The sequence below is a fragment of the Neolamprologus multifasciatus genome, chromosome 9 (genome assembly GCF_963576455.1).
Source record: "Neolamprologus multifasciatus chromosome 9, fNeoMul1.2, whole genome shotgun sequence".
Lineage (NCBI taxonomy): Eukaryota > Metazoa > Chordata > Actinopteri > Cichliformes > Cichlidae > Neolamprologus > Neolamprologus multifasciatus.
The window spans coordinates 24,356,453-24,372,407 of NC_140447.1; the positions used below are offsets into that span (position 1 = coordinate 24,356,453).

General features: G+C 39.0%; 1 protein-coding gene across 7 annotated transcripts in view; it reads right to left on the reverse strand.

The window, feature by feature from the left end:
* The window catches only part of myo3a (myosin IIIA), a 67,810-nt gene extending 52,057 nt beyond the window's left edge, over positions 1–15,753 (reverse strand). For 2 of the 7 annotated variants that reach the window (XM_085173557.1, XM_085173553.1), the window contains exons 1-3: positions 14,108–14,359; positions 12,997–13,180; positions 9,380–9,514 (exon numbers count right to left, since the gene is read on the reverse strand). In XM_085173557.1, the coding sequence (XP_085029683.1) occupies positions 9,380–9,514; positions 12,997–13,180; positions 14,108–14,109 (321 nt within the window). In that variant the 5' untranslated portion in view covers positions 14,110–14,359. Of the gene's footprint in view, positions 1–9,379; positions 9,515–12,996; positions 13,181–14,107; positions 14,360–15,634 lie in introns of those variants that run through there. The other 5 variants (XM_085173559.1, XM_085173558.1, XM_085173555.1 and 2 more) reach the window with 4 other exon arrangements.
* Between the last annotated feature and the right edge of the window lie 202 nt (positions 15,754–15,955).

The following is a 15,955-nucleotide window of genomic DNA, read 5'->3' on the forward strand; positions in this document are numbered from 1 at the left end:
GAAATAAGGGGGTAGGAACAAGAAAAGTGTAAACTTCATCCTACTCCTTTTCGAGCACACGCATTCTGTAGACAAAGATATATACATGAAAACTTGATGATTTTTAAGTTTTGTTTTTTGTTTTTTTTTTCTCTGTTATTATATTTGCATGTTCGAAATAAAATTATATCTATCTTATAATTAGATCTATCTTTTTAAAAGCAAACCAGGCTATAAAATCAGCCTGTTTAAAATGTGTAACACGTGTGAGAAAATGTTAACACTACCATTCACAATTAATGCAACAAAAATTGTTTTTAACACGCATTTCAAATGGTAGGTTACTGCAAGTGGAAGCACACAATGAGGCTTACAGTGTAATATTTATTTTCTCAAGGAAAGGGATGTTTACCCACTGTGCTGTGTAGTTTGGGGTAAAGAAATAGCTCCTTATTAGATGGAAAATAATGATGCTAACTTGCAGTGTCATTACCTGCAGTCCTAAGAAAAAGGTACAGCATAGCTCAACAATAGCACCACAACAAAAAGAGTAAAGTAAACATCTGAGGGCCCAAATAGCCAAACAATGAGTCATCTCTTTATAATTCAACCTACAGGGCTTTAAAAAAGTTCCATTCCTTTATTTAAAGATCTCAGTGAATACTAACTAAATGTAGTTAATTCGAGGGTTACAAGTACATAGCATTGCAATTACTGATTTTATTGATTTATTTAGTCTATAAACTAACTGGAAGACAAAGATCTCATCTTCAAAATGCTTTTTAAAAATCCATCGAAGAGTCTAAAACATAATAAATATAGATGAGACGCTATTGGTATTCACATAAAATTGATATAAGCAGCAAATCATGGCATTTGGGAAGCTGGAAGTAATAAAAATTGGTCCATTTTCCAAAGCAGTAATTTTCTAGAGCTTGGTACAGAACTGAAGATGTAGACAAAGCTACTGATTTGCTGGCTGATCAACGTTCCTACTCTTGCTTATTGCTACAAACTGTAGTTGGTGGCCAAAAGAGTGAGATCACAAGGAGTAGGTAATTTGTAGAGCTGCTTTAAAGGATCGAGTTGGAATCTGACTATGGCAGATTGGCAGCCTTGGTGAGGATGTTTTGGGCTGGAGATGGTGACTCGGGAGACGGAGGTCTGGACATTCCTGCTTAGACTGCTGCCCCTGTGACCCAGACCAGATAAGCAGCAGATAATAGACTGATGGGTGGCATTTTAGCATTAACAGCTTTTTAAAACTGAGCTAGTTATTATCTTGTCCCAGAAAGTTCAATTTGTTCAACTGCAGGGGAAAAGTTTATCTAAGACTGAAATATGAGCAATGAAATGTTTCTCCTAGAGAGAGCACTGCGTCCAGATGAAAAGAAGCAACTTTCTGCAATTATTGTTATCTTATTTTGAAAATTCTGTACTGTAATCTTGCATTATACCTCAACAAGATAATGGTAAAAGGCCCTGGTGGTACCGGCGGAACAAGAGCCACTAAAGACAAAGTTACTTCTTTGTGTATCTTGCATTTCCATATCTCTTTGAAACACTTTGTCTTTCTTTCCTTGTGCATTTCAGGAATTACATATCACTGCAAATACATTTTATTTCTCGTTAGTAGTTTTGTGTCATGTTCATTTGACTTTGTATCCTGATATGTTAACCTCAAATTGAAATTCTGGCCCGAGGTTGGAATGGGAACCATGATCTGTAATCCTTCTACGACACTGAAGGTGAAGCAATTCTTTGACCTTGACGGAGCACTGGCATAAGTTTTCAATGATGTGCCTCTTGTCTGTTTTCTATCTGCCTATCAATCTGCCTATTCATCAGGAGCCCGGAGGACTGTTGCAGGATGGATGGCATGTATCTCAGCTGCCACATAGGAAGCTTAATCACTTCTCCTCTCGGCTATCAGACGTGCAGACAAACTGCAGTTAAGCAGAGAATACCGCAGAGGTTTTCACAGACAGCACAGCACTCTGACAATGAGCCGGGCCTGACGTCAGTCCACATCATTGCTGCCATATCACCTGTCATTATTAAATTACTCGAGGCAGACAAAGGAATCCATATTAATGAGAGGTCCGATGTCCTGGATTTAGGTGAGCTAAACGTTAGTGCTCTCACCTTAGCCACAGCGGCCACATCAACAAGTGATCCTGGACATGAACATTAATTATTAGAGATGTGGTGAAGACTTAAATCTCTGCAGAAAGGAAACGACATTGGGAATGTCATAGATGATTTAATTTAATTGTTTAACTGCTGAAATCACATTTACTAACCGTTCTATGAGCTTTAGCACAGATATTCAAACACCTCAAGATTACGGTTTCTTTTCAGAGGCAGAAATTTTAACACTGACAGGAAAACTTAGCCTTTAATGTCAATCATGGATCTTAATTTTAATCTATGACCTCTTTGGTGCTTGTTAAATCCTGTTTCATTTTGTAATCCCATGTTGTCATGCAAACTGGTCAGCTTTACTTTACTTTTGCACTTGCTGAGCATTATCTTGAATCTCTCATGTATGAACTGAGCTGCTTTGAACCATGGCTTTTGTCATCTTCCAGTTAATCTTTGACGTTGTTTAAGCTTTCAGCCTAGAGCCCAGTGTTCATGCCCAATTAGAGGCTATGTTTTCACACTCTTATTAGTTTTCACTTGCTTTTTATCTTTACTCTTATTCAGTCATTATGTTTAGGCATCACAAATAATTGGCAAGGTTTAAAGTACCACAAAATCCTTGGTACGGTTAATGCAACAAAAACTGTTTGTTGAACTCTCGTTGTACTCACTTTTCAAACACTTGTTCTTGTGTTATAAATGAAGTACATCCCTTTCCTTTAGCATTTCCACTCTTCCCTAAAAGTTCAGTACAAGATGATTGAAAGAGAGCCTTTTGTCAATCAGGAAGTAAAAAGAAGGAAGTAAAACTCTCACGCTTCAGCAGCTAAATCTGGTTAGCTATGAGACCAGCTAGTAACCCAGTGTACTGTATTTCCAGTGCCAAAGGACACCTTTTCTACATTTGCAAAACCCCAGCAGCTTTGAAAAAAGCATAGTATTTAACACACCGAGATCAGGAATGGGTTACTTGGTCAGTTTTTGTGGATGGCTTCTCATCTGCTCCTTTGCCTTATTGAGAAAAACCATGTTGAATGTTGCTCACTATTGAAGAATGTACCAGCAATGGGCTTCAAAATTCTTTTTCTTTCTGACACTCATAGAAATCATGAGTCATTTTTACAGTTAGAGACTGTAAATGGAGATTCAATGGAGTTTGATCTTTCCCTGTTACACATTTCACAGATTTGTAAGAGGAACTCACCGCATGAAAAGATTTGTTAAGATTTGCGCTCTGTCTTGCTCATCATGTCAAAGAATAAACAAAGGAACACACTGAATATTGAGCGGTCTAGTCTCCATTACAAATGAGGTCAGGTGCTTGTTTAGTCATGTAAATGCAAGTTTTGCATCAAAGACGAGCAAAGAAGTAGATAAAAGAAATGTAAAGATGAAACAAACGAAACACACAGGTGCTCGCTTTAGCCATCTTTCATTAACAGTGTGGTTGCATAAAAGTTTAAATTTACATTGTATTTTTTTAATTACCTCATTTATGGATGGATATACGGAGTTGCAAAAGGCTCGGAGAAACATGTTCCCTGTGTGTGTGTGTGTGTGTGTGTGTGTTTGTACTTGTTTAAATATCTGTGTGAGGACCAAGAACTGTCATTATACTTGTGGGGACCACCAATAAATGTGAGGCCCAAATGCCAGTCCTCGTGAATTTGAAGGCATATTTTGAGGCTCAAAATGTTGTTTTGAGTTTAGGGTTACAATTATGTTAGTTTAAGGTTAAGCATTCATTTCTGGGGGGTTAGTGTTCATGTTAGTGAAATCGAGGCATTGTATCTATTCAATGTCCTCATTAAGATCTGAAAACAAACGTGTGTGCGGCATGCTGGACCATCTCCAGAGAAGAGCACTCCCATTGTTACTGTGGCCTTATCGTTTACACGGGGCATAATAGCCGAGGTGTCCACTTTCTGGCACCGTTTATCCAAAGGTCTGATAGAGGGAAACCATTTCAAAACATCATTGTCAATTAACGAGTGCAAAGGTCAAGAGGATGAGCTTGGAGAGAGAAAATGGGTTGAAAAATCCAGGACAAATTGTTGACTTTGACAGGGTGTCCAAGTAGAATGAAGCCAGGAAAGCAAAAAAGGGACAAGCAAAAAGTTTTCATGTGTTTTCAGGCACTGATTCAATGACTAGGGAATTTGTGAACTGATTAAGGCTCACATCCTAACACATGTCCTAAAATGTGTAGGTTAGATTAGTTGGTGATTGTAAACTAACCATAGGTGTAGAGTTCAGAGTGTGTGATTTTCTGTCGCTCTGTGATAGACTGGCGACATGCCCAGGATGAGCCCTGATTAAGTTTCCCCTGAACCTTCGAGTCAAGTCCTCGAGCGATCCAGTTTTTGTGTTTTGTGCCACGCTGAAAGGGAAAGCTGTATAGGCTTACTAATGAGAAGCTTCGAGAGATTTATCTCTCTTTTCCACTAATCATTTATCTTTCCCCAGACAACAATGCTAATTATTGTTTTCTTCATGTGCAGACTCTTTATGCAATTTTGGTCCTGACAAAGAATCTTCATAAGCCAATTTCTCCTACCACTGCTGCTTGCTTTTGCTGTTCATTTCCTCTGTGATAGAAAATGATGGTGAAAAGGTTTGCGCTTCAATAGATTGAGTTATCTTTTTCTGCTTCTTCTCTGAGCTGCTCACTTTAGCGGTCGGGGTTTAATTTAATTAATTTGCACACATAGATGAATGACGAATGACATTTTTTTAGCAATCCCAATTTCTTTTTTAAAAAGCACATCCCCAGAGTGATGCAGTTTTGATTTAGAACTCCAACATTTTTTATTTTAGCTCGATAGAAGATGGTGAACATTTTTAAAAAATGACCTTTTAAAGTCTCACAAATGACATGCACATCTAAATTAGCTCCTTATTTCCAGTCAGAGAATAAAAGTCGCTCTAGCGTCACTTTCTTTGAAGTATTTTCAAGGTCTCTGGTAGCAATATTAGGCCTTTATACATGAAAGCGTGCTCATCTCTGCCCACATCTGCTGTGATAAAGGAGAACACTACAGAGGCAAAGCCAAAAGCTCGTAGACCCCAATGAAGGGCTAACAAAGTAGCGGATGCAATTTGTATGAATTCTGCTCATAATGAGCGGTCTGCTGCCAGTGCAGGGCAGAGAAAGGCTCCTCTCAGCAGAGCTAAAGGATGGAAAATTACAGTTTCGAAAGGAGGGCCAGTAACCATGGTGAATGACCACCTCACTCCCTGCTTTCCTGTCTTTTTTACTGCTAAAGCCCCATGTGCATGTACTTCAGAGCACAAAAACACACACACGCACAACACAGCCACTTATTAAACTGTCAGGCAGTGATTTCAGCCTCAGGATTAGCCACCAGATTTGGACTGCTGGTTGCAGATTTGCAAGGGAAATTTTGAGTGGATATGTAACCACGGGGAGTAAACAAAGATCACAGCAGATTTATAGTTTTACTCATAGGAATTAAGCCCTGGTAGATAATTTCACTGAACACTCATGTGAAACTATCTTAAAAAAACAAGAGCACTTCCTTTGTTTTCCTTCAAAAGGATGGTGCTGTCTGGTGGTTCAGCATCTTGATATCTGAGAGAAGTAAATGCAGGGTCCTCTGCAAAGGTCAGGAGAAAGGAGAGTGATGAAAGGAGAAGGAAACTCAAGATGGAGAGGTGAAAACTATCTATTGGGCTAGCATAACAGTGCTGCTGTTGATGTGAAGCCCACTGAGCTTGGATTACAGAAATATGGACACTCTGTTCTAGCACTGCTGTACCTGACAATGGAAAAATGTTCAGTGTGCAACAATAATCTCCTAACAGTGGAAAAAAAGGTAGCGTAATAGAAGAACAGGATGAGTATCTTAAATGCTTTTGTATTTGTTTTTTTAGCCTTAAGACTGAGACTGAGTTTGGATGTTTAGAAAGGGAAACTGGTTGCAGATGGCCTGGGGAAATGGGGCTTTTGGTTAAAGGTTAGCATAAATTTTTGTTGGGTAAACAGTGGTACTAAGAGGTTCATTTATCTATGCCACAAGCTTGTACGTGGTTTTGTTTCAAGCTAAGTACCAACATCAACTATTTAAGCACATTTAGATCTAAACCTTTTAAAAGATCTTTTCACAGAAATGACCCAGGAGGCCTTTTGTTTGTTAGGCAAATGTATAAAATACCACAGCATGGAGCCACTGAGATATCCAACATCAGTAAAAAAAATTATAAGCATTAAAAAGAGATTGAAAATCATTCTTTATATTCAACATCAGGCTCAATTTAAATAATGCTTTCCTAATTTCGTAAAAAGTAAAAGGTAACAAATAAACAGATACACCAATAATAACACTAGCTAGACTAGAAATTATTAGTAAGATGATAAGCAACAACAGCACAAAAGTACATAAAGATTTTAAAATTGCATTTATGTTATTTACTAAATTTATCTGCACTGGTCTCATATCATCTCATGTGAAGTGTGAATGTCACAGGCTGCTGCATACTGCTGTTATTTAGAGCCTAGCTGGCCTATTTTGTCCTACTCTCAGTCTGAGTGCACCTCCTTTTACTCCTCCTCACACAAAAACACTTAAATAATATTAATGGAGTTGGTGACAACATGTTCTTGTCATAGTTAAGTCTGAGAGTGACGTCAATATAGCTGTTCAGTCATCTCAGCTAACTTAATCACAGCATGCTGTTGAAATAAAATCCTGAGTTGCTGCTAATACACAGTGTGGTGAATAGTGAATACTGAAGTGAATCGACTGGCCTGTAGTCATCAATATCCAGTCTAGTATCCAATCCAAATATCAAATAGGTACGCCCCTACTCACAGTATGCAATATCGCGATACTGCATTTTGCCTGCAATGGTATTATGAGACAGTTATTGTCAGACTTTCGATACACTGCAAGACAATCATGTATGATGTCACAATGTCCAACAGAATTGGAGCCCTCAAAGAAAAATTTCTTCTTGTTCACTTGCTCACATTGATATCTTTAACCTGATTCATTTGCTTCATGAAGTAGTGACCCCTGAATCCAGGCAGGTCTCTGTTTGGAGATGATTGGAGATGAACTGGCAGCACTGGTTTGAATCCACCGATTCAAACCAGTGCTGCCAGTTCCACAGCTACAGCACATTTCATAAGTGTTCCAGAGGGGACTCTTCACTTAAAATGGTCTATTTGAATGCAAAATCCACCAAGCTGCACAGAGCAGATAAAGAGGGGAGGAAGTCAGATGTAGGAATAGCAGACAATCCTGTCAATTTTCAAAATAAAAGACCAATAAAGCGATAGGAACACTGTTTCTGAAAACCTCCCGGTGTGAAATTAACCTAATAAAAAGGCATCTTGATTTGGTTCATTGGAGATGCAACATCACAGACATGTTTAGACTTGTTTAGAGCACCTACATTTGCTTCAAAAGGGATCAATATCTTTCCCAATATTGTTTCTAAACACTAAACTAATGGGAACTTCATTCGGTTTTTCATTGATTTGGTCATGAGCTGTTGAACGAATAGACATTTTGACCTAATTATTGGGCAGCTACAAAAGATGAGCGACTTCTACAATGATAATATTTCGTTTATGAGCCACAATTGTCGCGGCCCGTGGCTCGGCATCGTGGGAGACTGCGGTGGCCACACCCTTGGGCTGGGCCGCCTCCAAACCACCTGCGTCTCATCTGAGGCAATCACCGGAGGACTACTTCAGCCAGCTGTGACGGCTTCTCCTCGCCAGTCCATAAGTCTCCTACCAGTGTGACCAGCATTCGGCGTGGAAGCCTGTGGCATGCCTGTCCTCCTGCCTGACTGCCTCCTTCCCTAGGATTCCTTTCACGGGCACCTCTCCCCTCCAAGCTCCACGGTCCTGCTCTACCTGTAAGCCTCGGCAACTAATGAAGTCTAGCTGTTCATTTCTTGGCAACCTGCGTGCTGTTAACTGTGTCTCCCCTTTCTGTTGCAGTTTCCCCATGGTCCCGATTACGGCGCTCCTGGGCTCCACGCTCCTCGTTTCCCCCCGTGGCATGAGCCTTAGTTTTTCGTTTCCTTAGCTTTGTTAAAATATTCCTCAGTTAAATAAAACTTGTACATAGTTCTGAGCTGCGGTGTGCTGAGTCTGCTTTTGGGGTCCTGTTACCTGAACACTCCGTGTTCTGTGACAACAATTTACAGCAATCTATCTTGCTATAAAAACATAAATTGTCAGTCATACAGAAAACAGTGGTTTACCAATGGCAGCAGGAAATGCTCTCTGGGGCTCGTGCATGTGTGTTTAAGGGATATCTCAGAAAAAAGTGATTAATTAACCTGCAGACCAACATTTCCATCCCTTGAGACACATTACATTATAGTCTATTCGACGCACACAGACACACAAAGAAACACATCAACCACCCTTTTGGACGATGGCTGTTTCATTTCTTATCAAACCTCCTTGAGATTGCTGACAGTGTTTTCCAGATATCTCCAGGTTTGTACTGCTCTCTATCAAAGCAGGAACACAAATTGCATGGTCCGACTGCCAAAAGGCAAAGAAAACCAATATCTGACACAGTGTTCGACCCCACAAACACTTTCTCTCCTCTGAGGTTGACCTCCATTACATGTTTGTCTGGAGCTTGACATTTCTAAAGGGCTACAGCAGAAAATGAAAAAAGGAGAAAGATGGAGAACGGGGGGGGGGGGGGGGGGGGGAGCTGACAGGAAGGATTTTGGAGGAGTACTGAAAGCAGCAGTAGCAAGGTCTCCTTGAACCTTCATGAAAATATCACGGCTGCATGTGGCTTTTCTCGTGCATCAGCAGGTGCAAACAAGGAAAGGCTAATTCAAAAAAGGCAATTTCAGTGTGTTGTATCTTCAGTTCTACAACAGAAATCAACTACAACAAGGAACATTTCAACCTGGGCTCCAACTTTATACAGAGGGTGTATAAACTAATACATGAAGACAGCTCCTGTTAACAGAAATCCCTGCTGTGCTGCTCTCAGCCATCGCTCACAACGCGATCTAACCCCCCCCCCCCTGGTACTAACTGGCCTGCGACCAAATCCCCCAGGTGCTCTATAAGTAAACTCCTAGACTGCCCATTGTGGCTAAAACTGTTACATAATCCCTGACCACTGCACATACCTGGCAAGACTTCCTGTTTGTAGTATAATAAGGCTTTTGCACCTACAGTATATGCTCTCTGAGATCCAAGTCAAATCTGCCTGTGACAAAAACACAGCCAATGCTGTGCTCTTACCTCTAGAACGAGCCACAGCTGATCCCCACATTTGATGTCCTTCTTGTAATACATCCCGTAAAACTTGACCACATTGGCATGGTCAGAAAGAGCTTTGAGGATGTTGTATTCAGCTTCAATTTCCTCATCGATATCCTGAAACACAAGAGCAAACATCAGCTAAGTGCGTACGACACACACATTTTAACACCTACAATCTCATCTTTAGCTATTTTTTTTTACCAGCCATATTTTATCGTTGAATGTTTAATGCCAAATAACAGAGTAATAGAGGCAATACTAATTACTACCTTGACTACTGTCTAGGCATGAGTTAAATAATATTAACTAATGCCTTTAAAAATAACAAGCCATGTTGTTTTTAAAGTGATCTATAAATAAAGTTGGATTGGATTGGCCGATTGACAAGTTGTTACATTTACAAAGCTATTTATTTCTTGTTACAGTGTTTATGCTAAGCAGAGCTAACCATCCACTGGATCCTGCTTCTCGGTCCTCTTAGTTTAACTCTAACCAAGAAAATAACAATATAAAGATCAGCTGAATGGATACTTGTTATTATTGCTTACATTTTTTCTTTCATTTATTTACCTTCTAGACTTTGTGGAGAAAACTGTGATTTATTTGCTTTCTCTCTCAACATTTTCTTTTCCTACACCAGTAGCGATGATGAGGATACTGTCAATAATCTTCATTCAAGAGAACAGTGACAGAGTTGTGGTGATATCACAGATACACAGCCAATGTAACGTCCATAAACCAGACTTTGAGAATGATTCATTTCTTTGTCCTGTCATTTTGAAGACATGTATCCGCAGCTCCCCATTTAACTGCTTTGCAACCTTTTTAAATATCAAGAACGTCATCGGTTGCCTGATTTGATCAAAGAAAAACAGAGCGACCGACCTTCGGACACTATGCAAAGTCTCCACCATTTATTCTGCAATTTAATGTGGGCGAAAGGACATATCCAGGACATGTTAAATACAGCAGTCATCGTGTACTCTTCTTCTGTATGTTGCACGGTTATTAAAGCCTAAAGACCGGGAACTTTTAGCATATAATGCAAATCGTGCTGGCAAAGATTCAAATCGCAATGGATGGTTTTGGAAAATGTGAAGGAGGGCATAATTTTTTAGACTTCCTACATTCATACTAAACCAAAGTAATTACATTTTTTTCACATTTTGTCTGTAAAAAACAACACAAAAATAGTTTTATAATTACAACAAAGACAGGGCAACAAACTACTTAACACTTTGTTGAAATTGCACCTTTGATATATAAAGATATCTTAGGGACTAAATGTGCAGTTAAACTTTTCTTTACACTGACAGAAATAAGAATTTCAAAGATCCAGGCCACTTAAGATCAAAGTGGCTATATGTGGCCCACAATGTAAAATGACTTTGCTTTATACATTTAATGTAGCTTAAGGTAGAAGGCAAAAGTACAGAAAATTACTGAACTACAAATCGCTTTTCATCAAAAAAAAGTAAAAAGAAAAAGATAAAGCTTTGAACTAAACATAACATACATTTAAAAAATCTGTACTGCGTCTTCTATATGTGAACAAAATGAGTGCAGTGATTAAGATTATGGTAATGATGCGCTTTGCGTTTCTTAATAATAAGAAACAAATCCCCTCCCAAATTAATGAGACTTGAAGAGTGTGTTTAATAGAAGAACCCTGCTGCTCATTAAATGCCTCTAAATAAACCATGCACTATAATGTAGACTCAAAATAGACAACACAATAGATGAAGAACGGTAACAAACAGACTACTCAAATATAGTAATGCTCAGAAATGTAACACATCTGAAGTAATCTTCTGTAATTATAAAAAATGTTGACTCTATAGTCCCACAATGTCAAGTTTAACATCATGTTTCTCTGCAGCATGACAAAGTCTTCTTCTCTTTAGGCCGTTTCTTTTTTTTCTTCTCCTTCTTTACACACTTCTGCTGTAATGCCAAATTTGTGTTTTGGCTCTGTGCTAAAGCACCCCACAAGAAAAGCAAGTCCAAAATGATCAGAGTGCTAAACTGATATCATCAGAGGCAATTTGCTGAGATAATTTGCTGATGGTTGTAGATGGGAAGAACAGTTACAAGAATCTCGCTTGAGGTGTTTCCAACCTGCTTGGCTTTATTCTCTTCACAGGCTGAGAACAAAGCAGAGCAGAGTGATGTTTATCTTACCGAGGGCAGAGCTAATGAGTCAGACTACACTGACGATTTGATTTTTTGTGCTTGCAAAGCCAGAGGTTTTTCACATCATAAAGGTTTTTCTTTCTTTGTGAGATGGCGGGGCTTTTACTGTTTACTTCTCAGTAAGTTTTCTACCCACCTATTTAGATTTCTTTTTAAATACCAGCTGGTATACATAGCCTGGTCATGCTTCAGATGAAATGAAAAATCATGACTTTTAACCTTGGAAGATCATGTGCACTCCCTGTTCCAGATATAAATCTCTAAAAAAAAAAAGGTAAAAATAATGAAACATATAAAATACACATTTTTAGTTTAAAAAGATACAATTCAATCACATTTAAGGTGTCATACAACAGGGAAAACTATACTAACAATCAACTAAAACTAAAGTAAAGATGTAGGAAAGTAAAAAACACCCAGAAATCGATGATGTAAATTAAACACTTGCCATGTCACAAGACATTAATGTGTACTTCTTGTGCCATCACTAAGAGCAAAACAATATGTATATATATATATATATATATATATATATATATATATATATATATACATATACACACATATACATATACACATACACCAATCAGGCATTAACATGACATTATGCTTAAAATTGTGTTGGTCCCCCTTTTGCTGTAGTTGGGGCCTCACACTTGTTTGACCAGCACAATCCACAGATGGTCGATTGTTGGCATCTTGTTGGCGCTTTTGGTGGCAAACAAGCCTCAGCACGGGCACGGTGACTGGTCTATAGCCCCATAAGCAACAAACTATAATGCACTGTGTATTCTGACACCTTTCTATCACAACCAGCATTGCATTTTTGCCGATTTGAGCTACTCTCATCTGCTCATATGTTGGATCAGACCTAAGGGTCAGCCTTTGCTCCCTGTGCACATCAATGAGCTTTGACTGTCCATGACACTGTTGCTGATTCATCTGTAGCTGCTCAGTGAGTCATCAGTGTTGGTAATTTTTACACACTGTGCACTTGGCACTGATCAATTTCGCTCTATAACTTCTTGGTCTGACATTTTGTGGCTGACTCACTGTGTTTTCTAAATGTCAGATGTGAAATACGTGGAATATTTAGGAGGGAAAAATTTCACAAATGCACCTGTTGCAATGGCGACATCCATTGCAGTGCCATACTGAAATTCAGTGAACTCTATAGAATGACCTATTCTAAGCACTGGATTTTTTCCCCCCCGTGGCAATGACTGAAAACACCTGAATTCAAAGATTAAGTGATATGATCCAGTACTTACAGAAACAAATTACAAAAACATATTACAATACCGAATTGTAGCCGTTACTTTCTTTGTTTCAGTCATAAAAAAATATTGAAGAAGTCTTAAAGCTCTTTCACAATTACTTCTTATGTAACAAACTCAACTTACATGGATCGGATCCAGTATCTTCACAGCTGCTTTACTTCCATCTATTTTATTAAGCACCTTATAGACTTTTCCATAGGTCCCTTTGCCAATTGTCTCGATGATTTCCCAGGTGTCGGTCGGATCTGGAAAGTTGTCAAAGACAATCGATTTCCCTGATCGTGGAAACATCTTTAGGAGATATCTCCTGCAGAATGGGAAAAACACATGTACATGTGGGTCAGTGATAGAGAAGGAGCAGGCGGTAAGTTGGGGGGGACATTGTGCTGTGTGTGACCTATATTATACATCAGTTAGTGCAGCTATACTGTTATTAATCCATGTCTGAACTGAGTAAACACATTAGTAAAGAGCTCAGATGAAGGGGATTTAAAGCTATTGTGCAAGTACATAATGTACAGTAGATCTTTTCCTTCAGATTCTAAATTCAACACCTGAAGCTTAATCAGTCGAGTGTTCAAAGTTCACGCTGGTTTGTTTGGGAATTAAACTGGAAGTGTTTTACTTGAGGATAATCCGGGCATGCAATATAGATGAGGGGTTAAATTGGGTCTTTAGGGGATTTAACACCAATCTATATCTGCAGTAAATATTAAATCTACAGGAAATAGCTTTGATTTTCAGCAGATTGAAGCTTTATAACATAACAATGCATAAAAATAAAGGCAACAACTGTGCTTTCCTTCATTAAGACTCTTCAGTCTCCTGTTACAGATAAATGGGATGTCTCAGCTTTAAGTCACAGCTTTTCTGTAAACACTCAGTGCTTCTTGCTTTTAGGTACAATCAGACACATTCCCAATTTTTAAGGCTGATATCATTCGACACCAAATTAATCAAGATATTCAGCAAGATACATCCAAGATGGCAAGGTGATAATATGTACATATATTTTAAAAAGCAAACAGCTATTAGTAAATAAACCCATATGTTGTCTTAATATATATATTGTCTTATAAATATGCAGAAGAAAGTTCAGGTTCTGCAGATTAATCAGATAATTACATGAAATGTGTATCCTTCAAAGGTGTCTGTCTGTCATCACAGAACTCAAAGAACCACATCCACAAAGCTAAAGCAAAGACAAAAGCACAACTCTCTAAATCAAACTTACATTATTCTCCGAATTCAATGCAGCACATTTTGGGGAGGAAAACAAAGCAATTAATCCATTTCTGTGCAAAAGGTTAGCAGTGGCAGGCCAGCCTGGCCCAGCAGTGAGTACCACAAACAGAGGAGGAGCTAACGAAAGCTAATCTCACTAGCAATTCCCCTGCTGCAGGGCTGCCATTGGAAACTAGCTCTGAGAGATTGGAGATACAGTGGGATTAGCAGGAATTAGTCACTGTTGCAGCATGAGCCTTTCCCCATATAGATGCCCATTCACACACAAAAGAAAACTATCTCGAGTGGAAGTGCACAGTGATGCAAAATGCCGCCTTCTTCTTCTTTTTATTATCATTTTTCACTTTATTTTGGGGTGAGAGAAGACTGCCACCCAGGGTGCCATCTTATACTCAGCTCCTGCAGTTATTTTATCTGAACTAGTAAAGATGATTTAAATTGTACAGATTCCTGCACTCAGCAAGATAAAACTGGCAGGCAGGCACATTATTTTGCAGAGATATCATCAGCCATCGCCCATGCAGAGCAATTAGACTCCTATACATGTATCCTTGTGTAGGTAATTGCACTTGTAATGTACATTGCCCAAGTAATCCACAGACATCCTCAATAATACATCACTGCCTGTGTGTGTCAACATGCTGCGACACATGAGAGGGAAGGGCGAAACCTTAGGACTCACAGTGGACACCTCCAACAGGATCACAAGCTGCAAGGAAGTAACCCTTTAGAGGAGGCAGTGTGCGTGAGTTTGTGACTGCATGCATGTGGTTATTTAAGCTTGTGTGCCCCAGAATACTGGCTGCCTGTCACTTTTCATTAGCTGTTAAAGGTTGTGGCATTAACCATAGTCTGTGTGCACAAATAATGAAATACAGATGTGTAACTGAGCATGTATTTACTGCTTTGCTATTATTTGATAGAAATAATACAGTTTTGTTGCTGTTGTTTTGTGTCTTGTTTATGTGAAAATTAAATATAAATGTGTGGGGTTTTTTTAAGTCAAGTGAAGGCACACTCCTTGATCTGAGTGGCGTCTCATCAAGACGTCTGGCCACTTGAGGCTACTCTGTAACCCTGATGAATGAGTTAACGTTTCAACTTAACCTTGGCACATGAAGTTTGCCCGTCTACAAGCTGAGATAATCTGCTTCACTGGGCTCATCAAAGTCCAAAAAACACCAGCGCTCCCACTCAGACAGCATGAGCTTGGTAAAAGAATTCTGTGAAGCAAGTGGCTACGACCGGAAAGACACAGATAAAGATCCTCATAATATCAAGCCAAATAAGCCCATGTGAATAGACGAAACTTGAAAGCATCACCACAGAATTTGTTAGAAATAATATAAAAAGGGTTTTTTGGGAGTACAAACAATAAGGCATGTCAAATCTTGCAAACAGTTCATCGACAGCTGTAGCAGCTTAACTTCTCCACATAGTAAACATAAGTTACACTTTACAATCTTTACAGACTTAAATGTTGCCAAATTATTACAAGTGAACTAACTTTACTGACCTTTGATGGCTTGCAGTGAAAAGGCACAAAGCGAACAGAGACACATGGATGGTAAGGATAAAGCATAGATTACACTTTCACATATGCACGCGTACACACACACGGTATCCACACAGCCTGCACTGGGCTACTACTGAGCCACTCCCAAAGTTTGCAAATAAGAAATCCAAATGAAGCAGCCTGGACGTGTTTATGGTTGCAGTAAAAGATGCAAACATGTTTAGGTAAGTCAAGAAACTGGATCAGCTAGTATAAAAAGTTAGCATCATACTTACTCTTTCCTAAGTGCATTAACATGCTTGGGTATCAGTTGTGGATGGC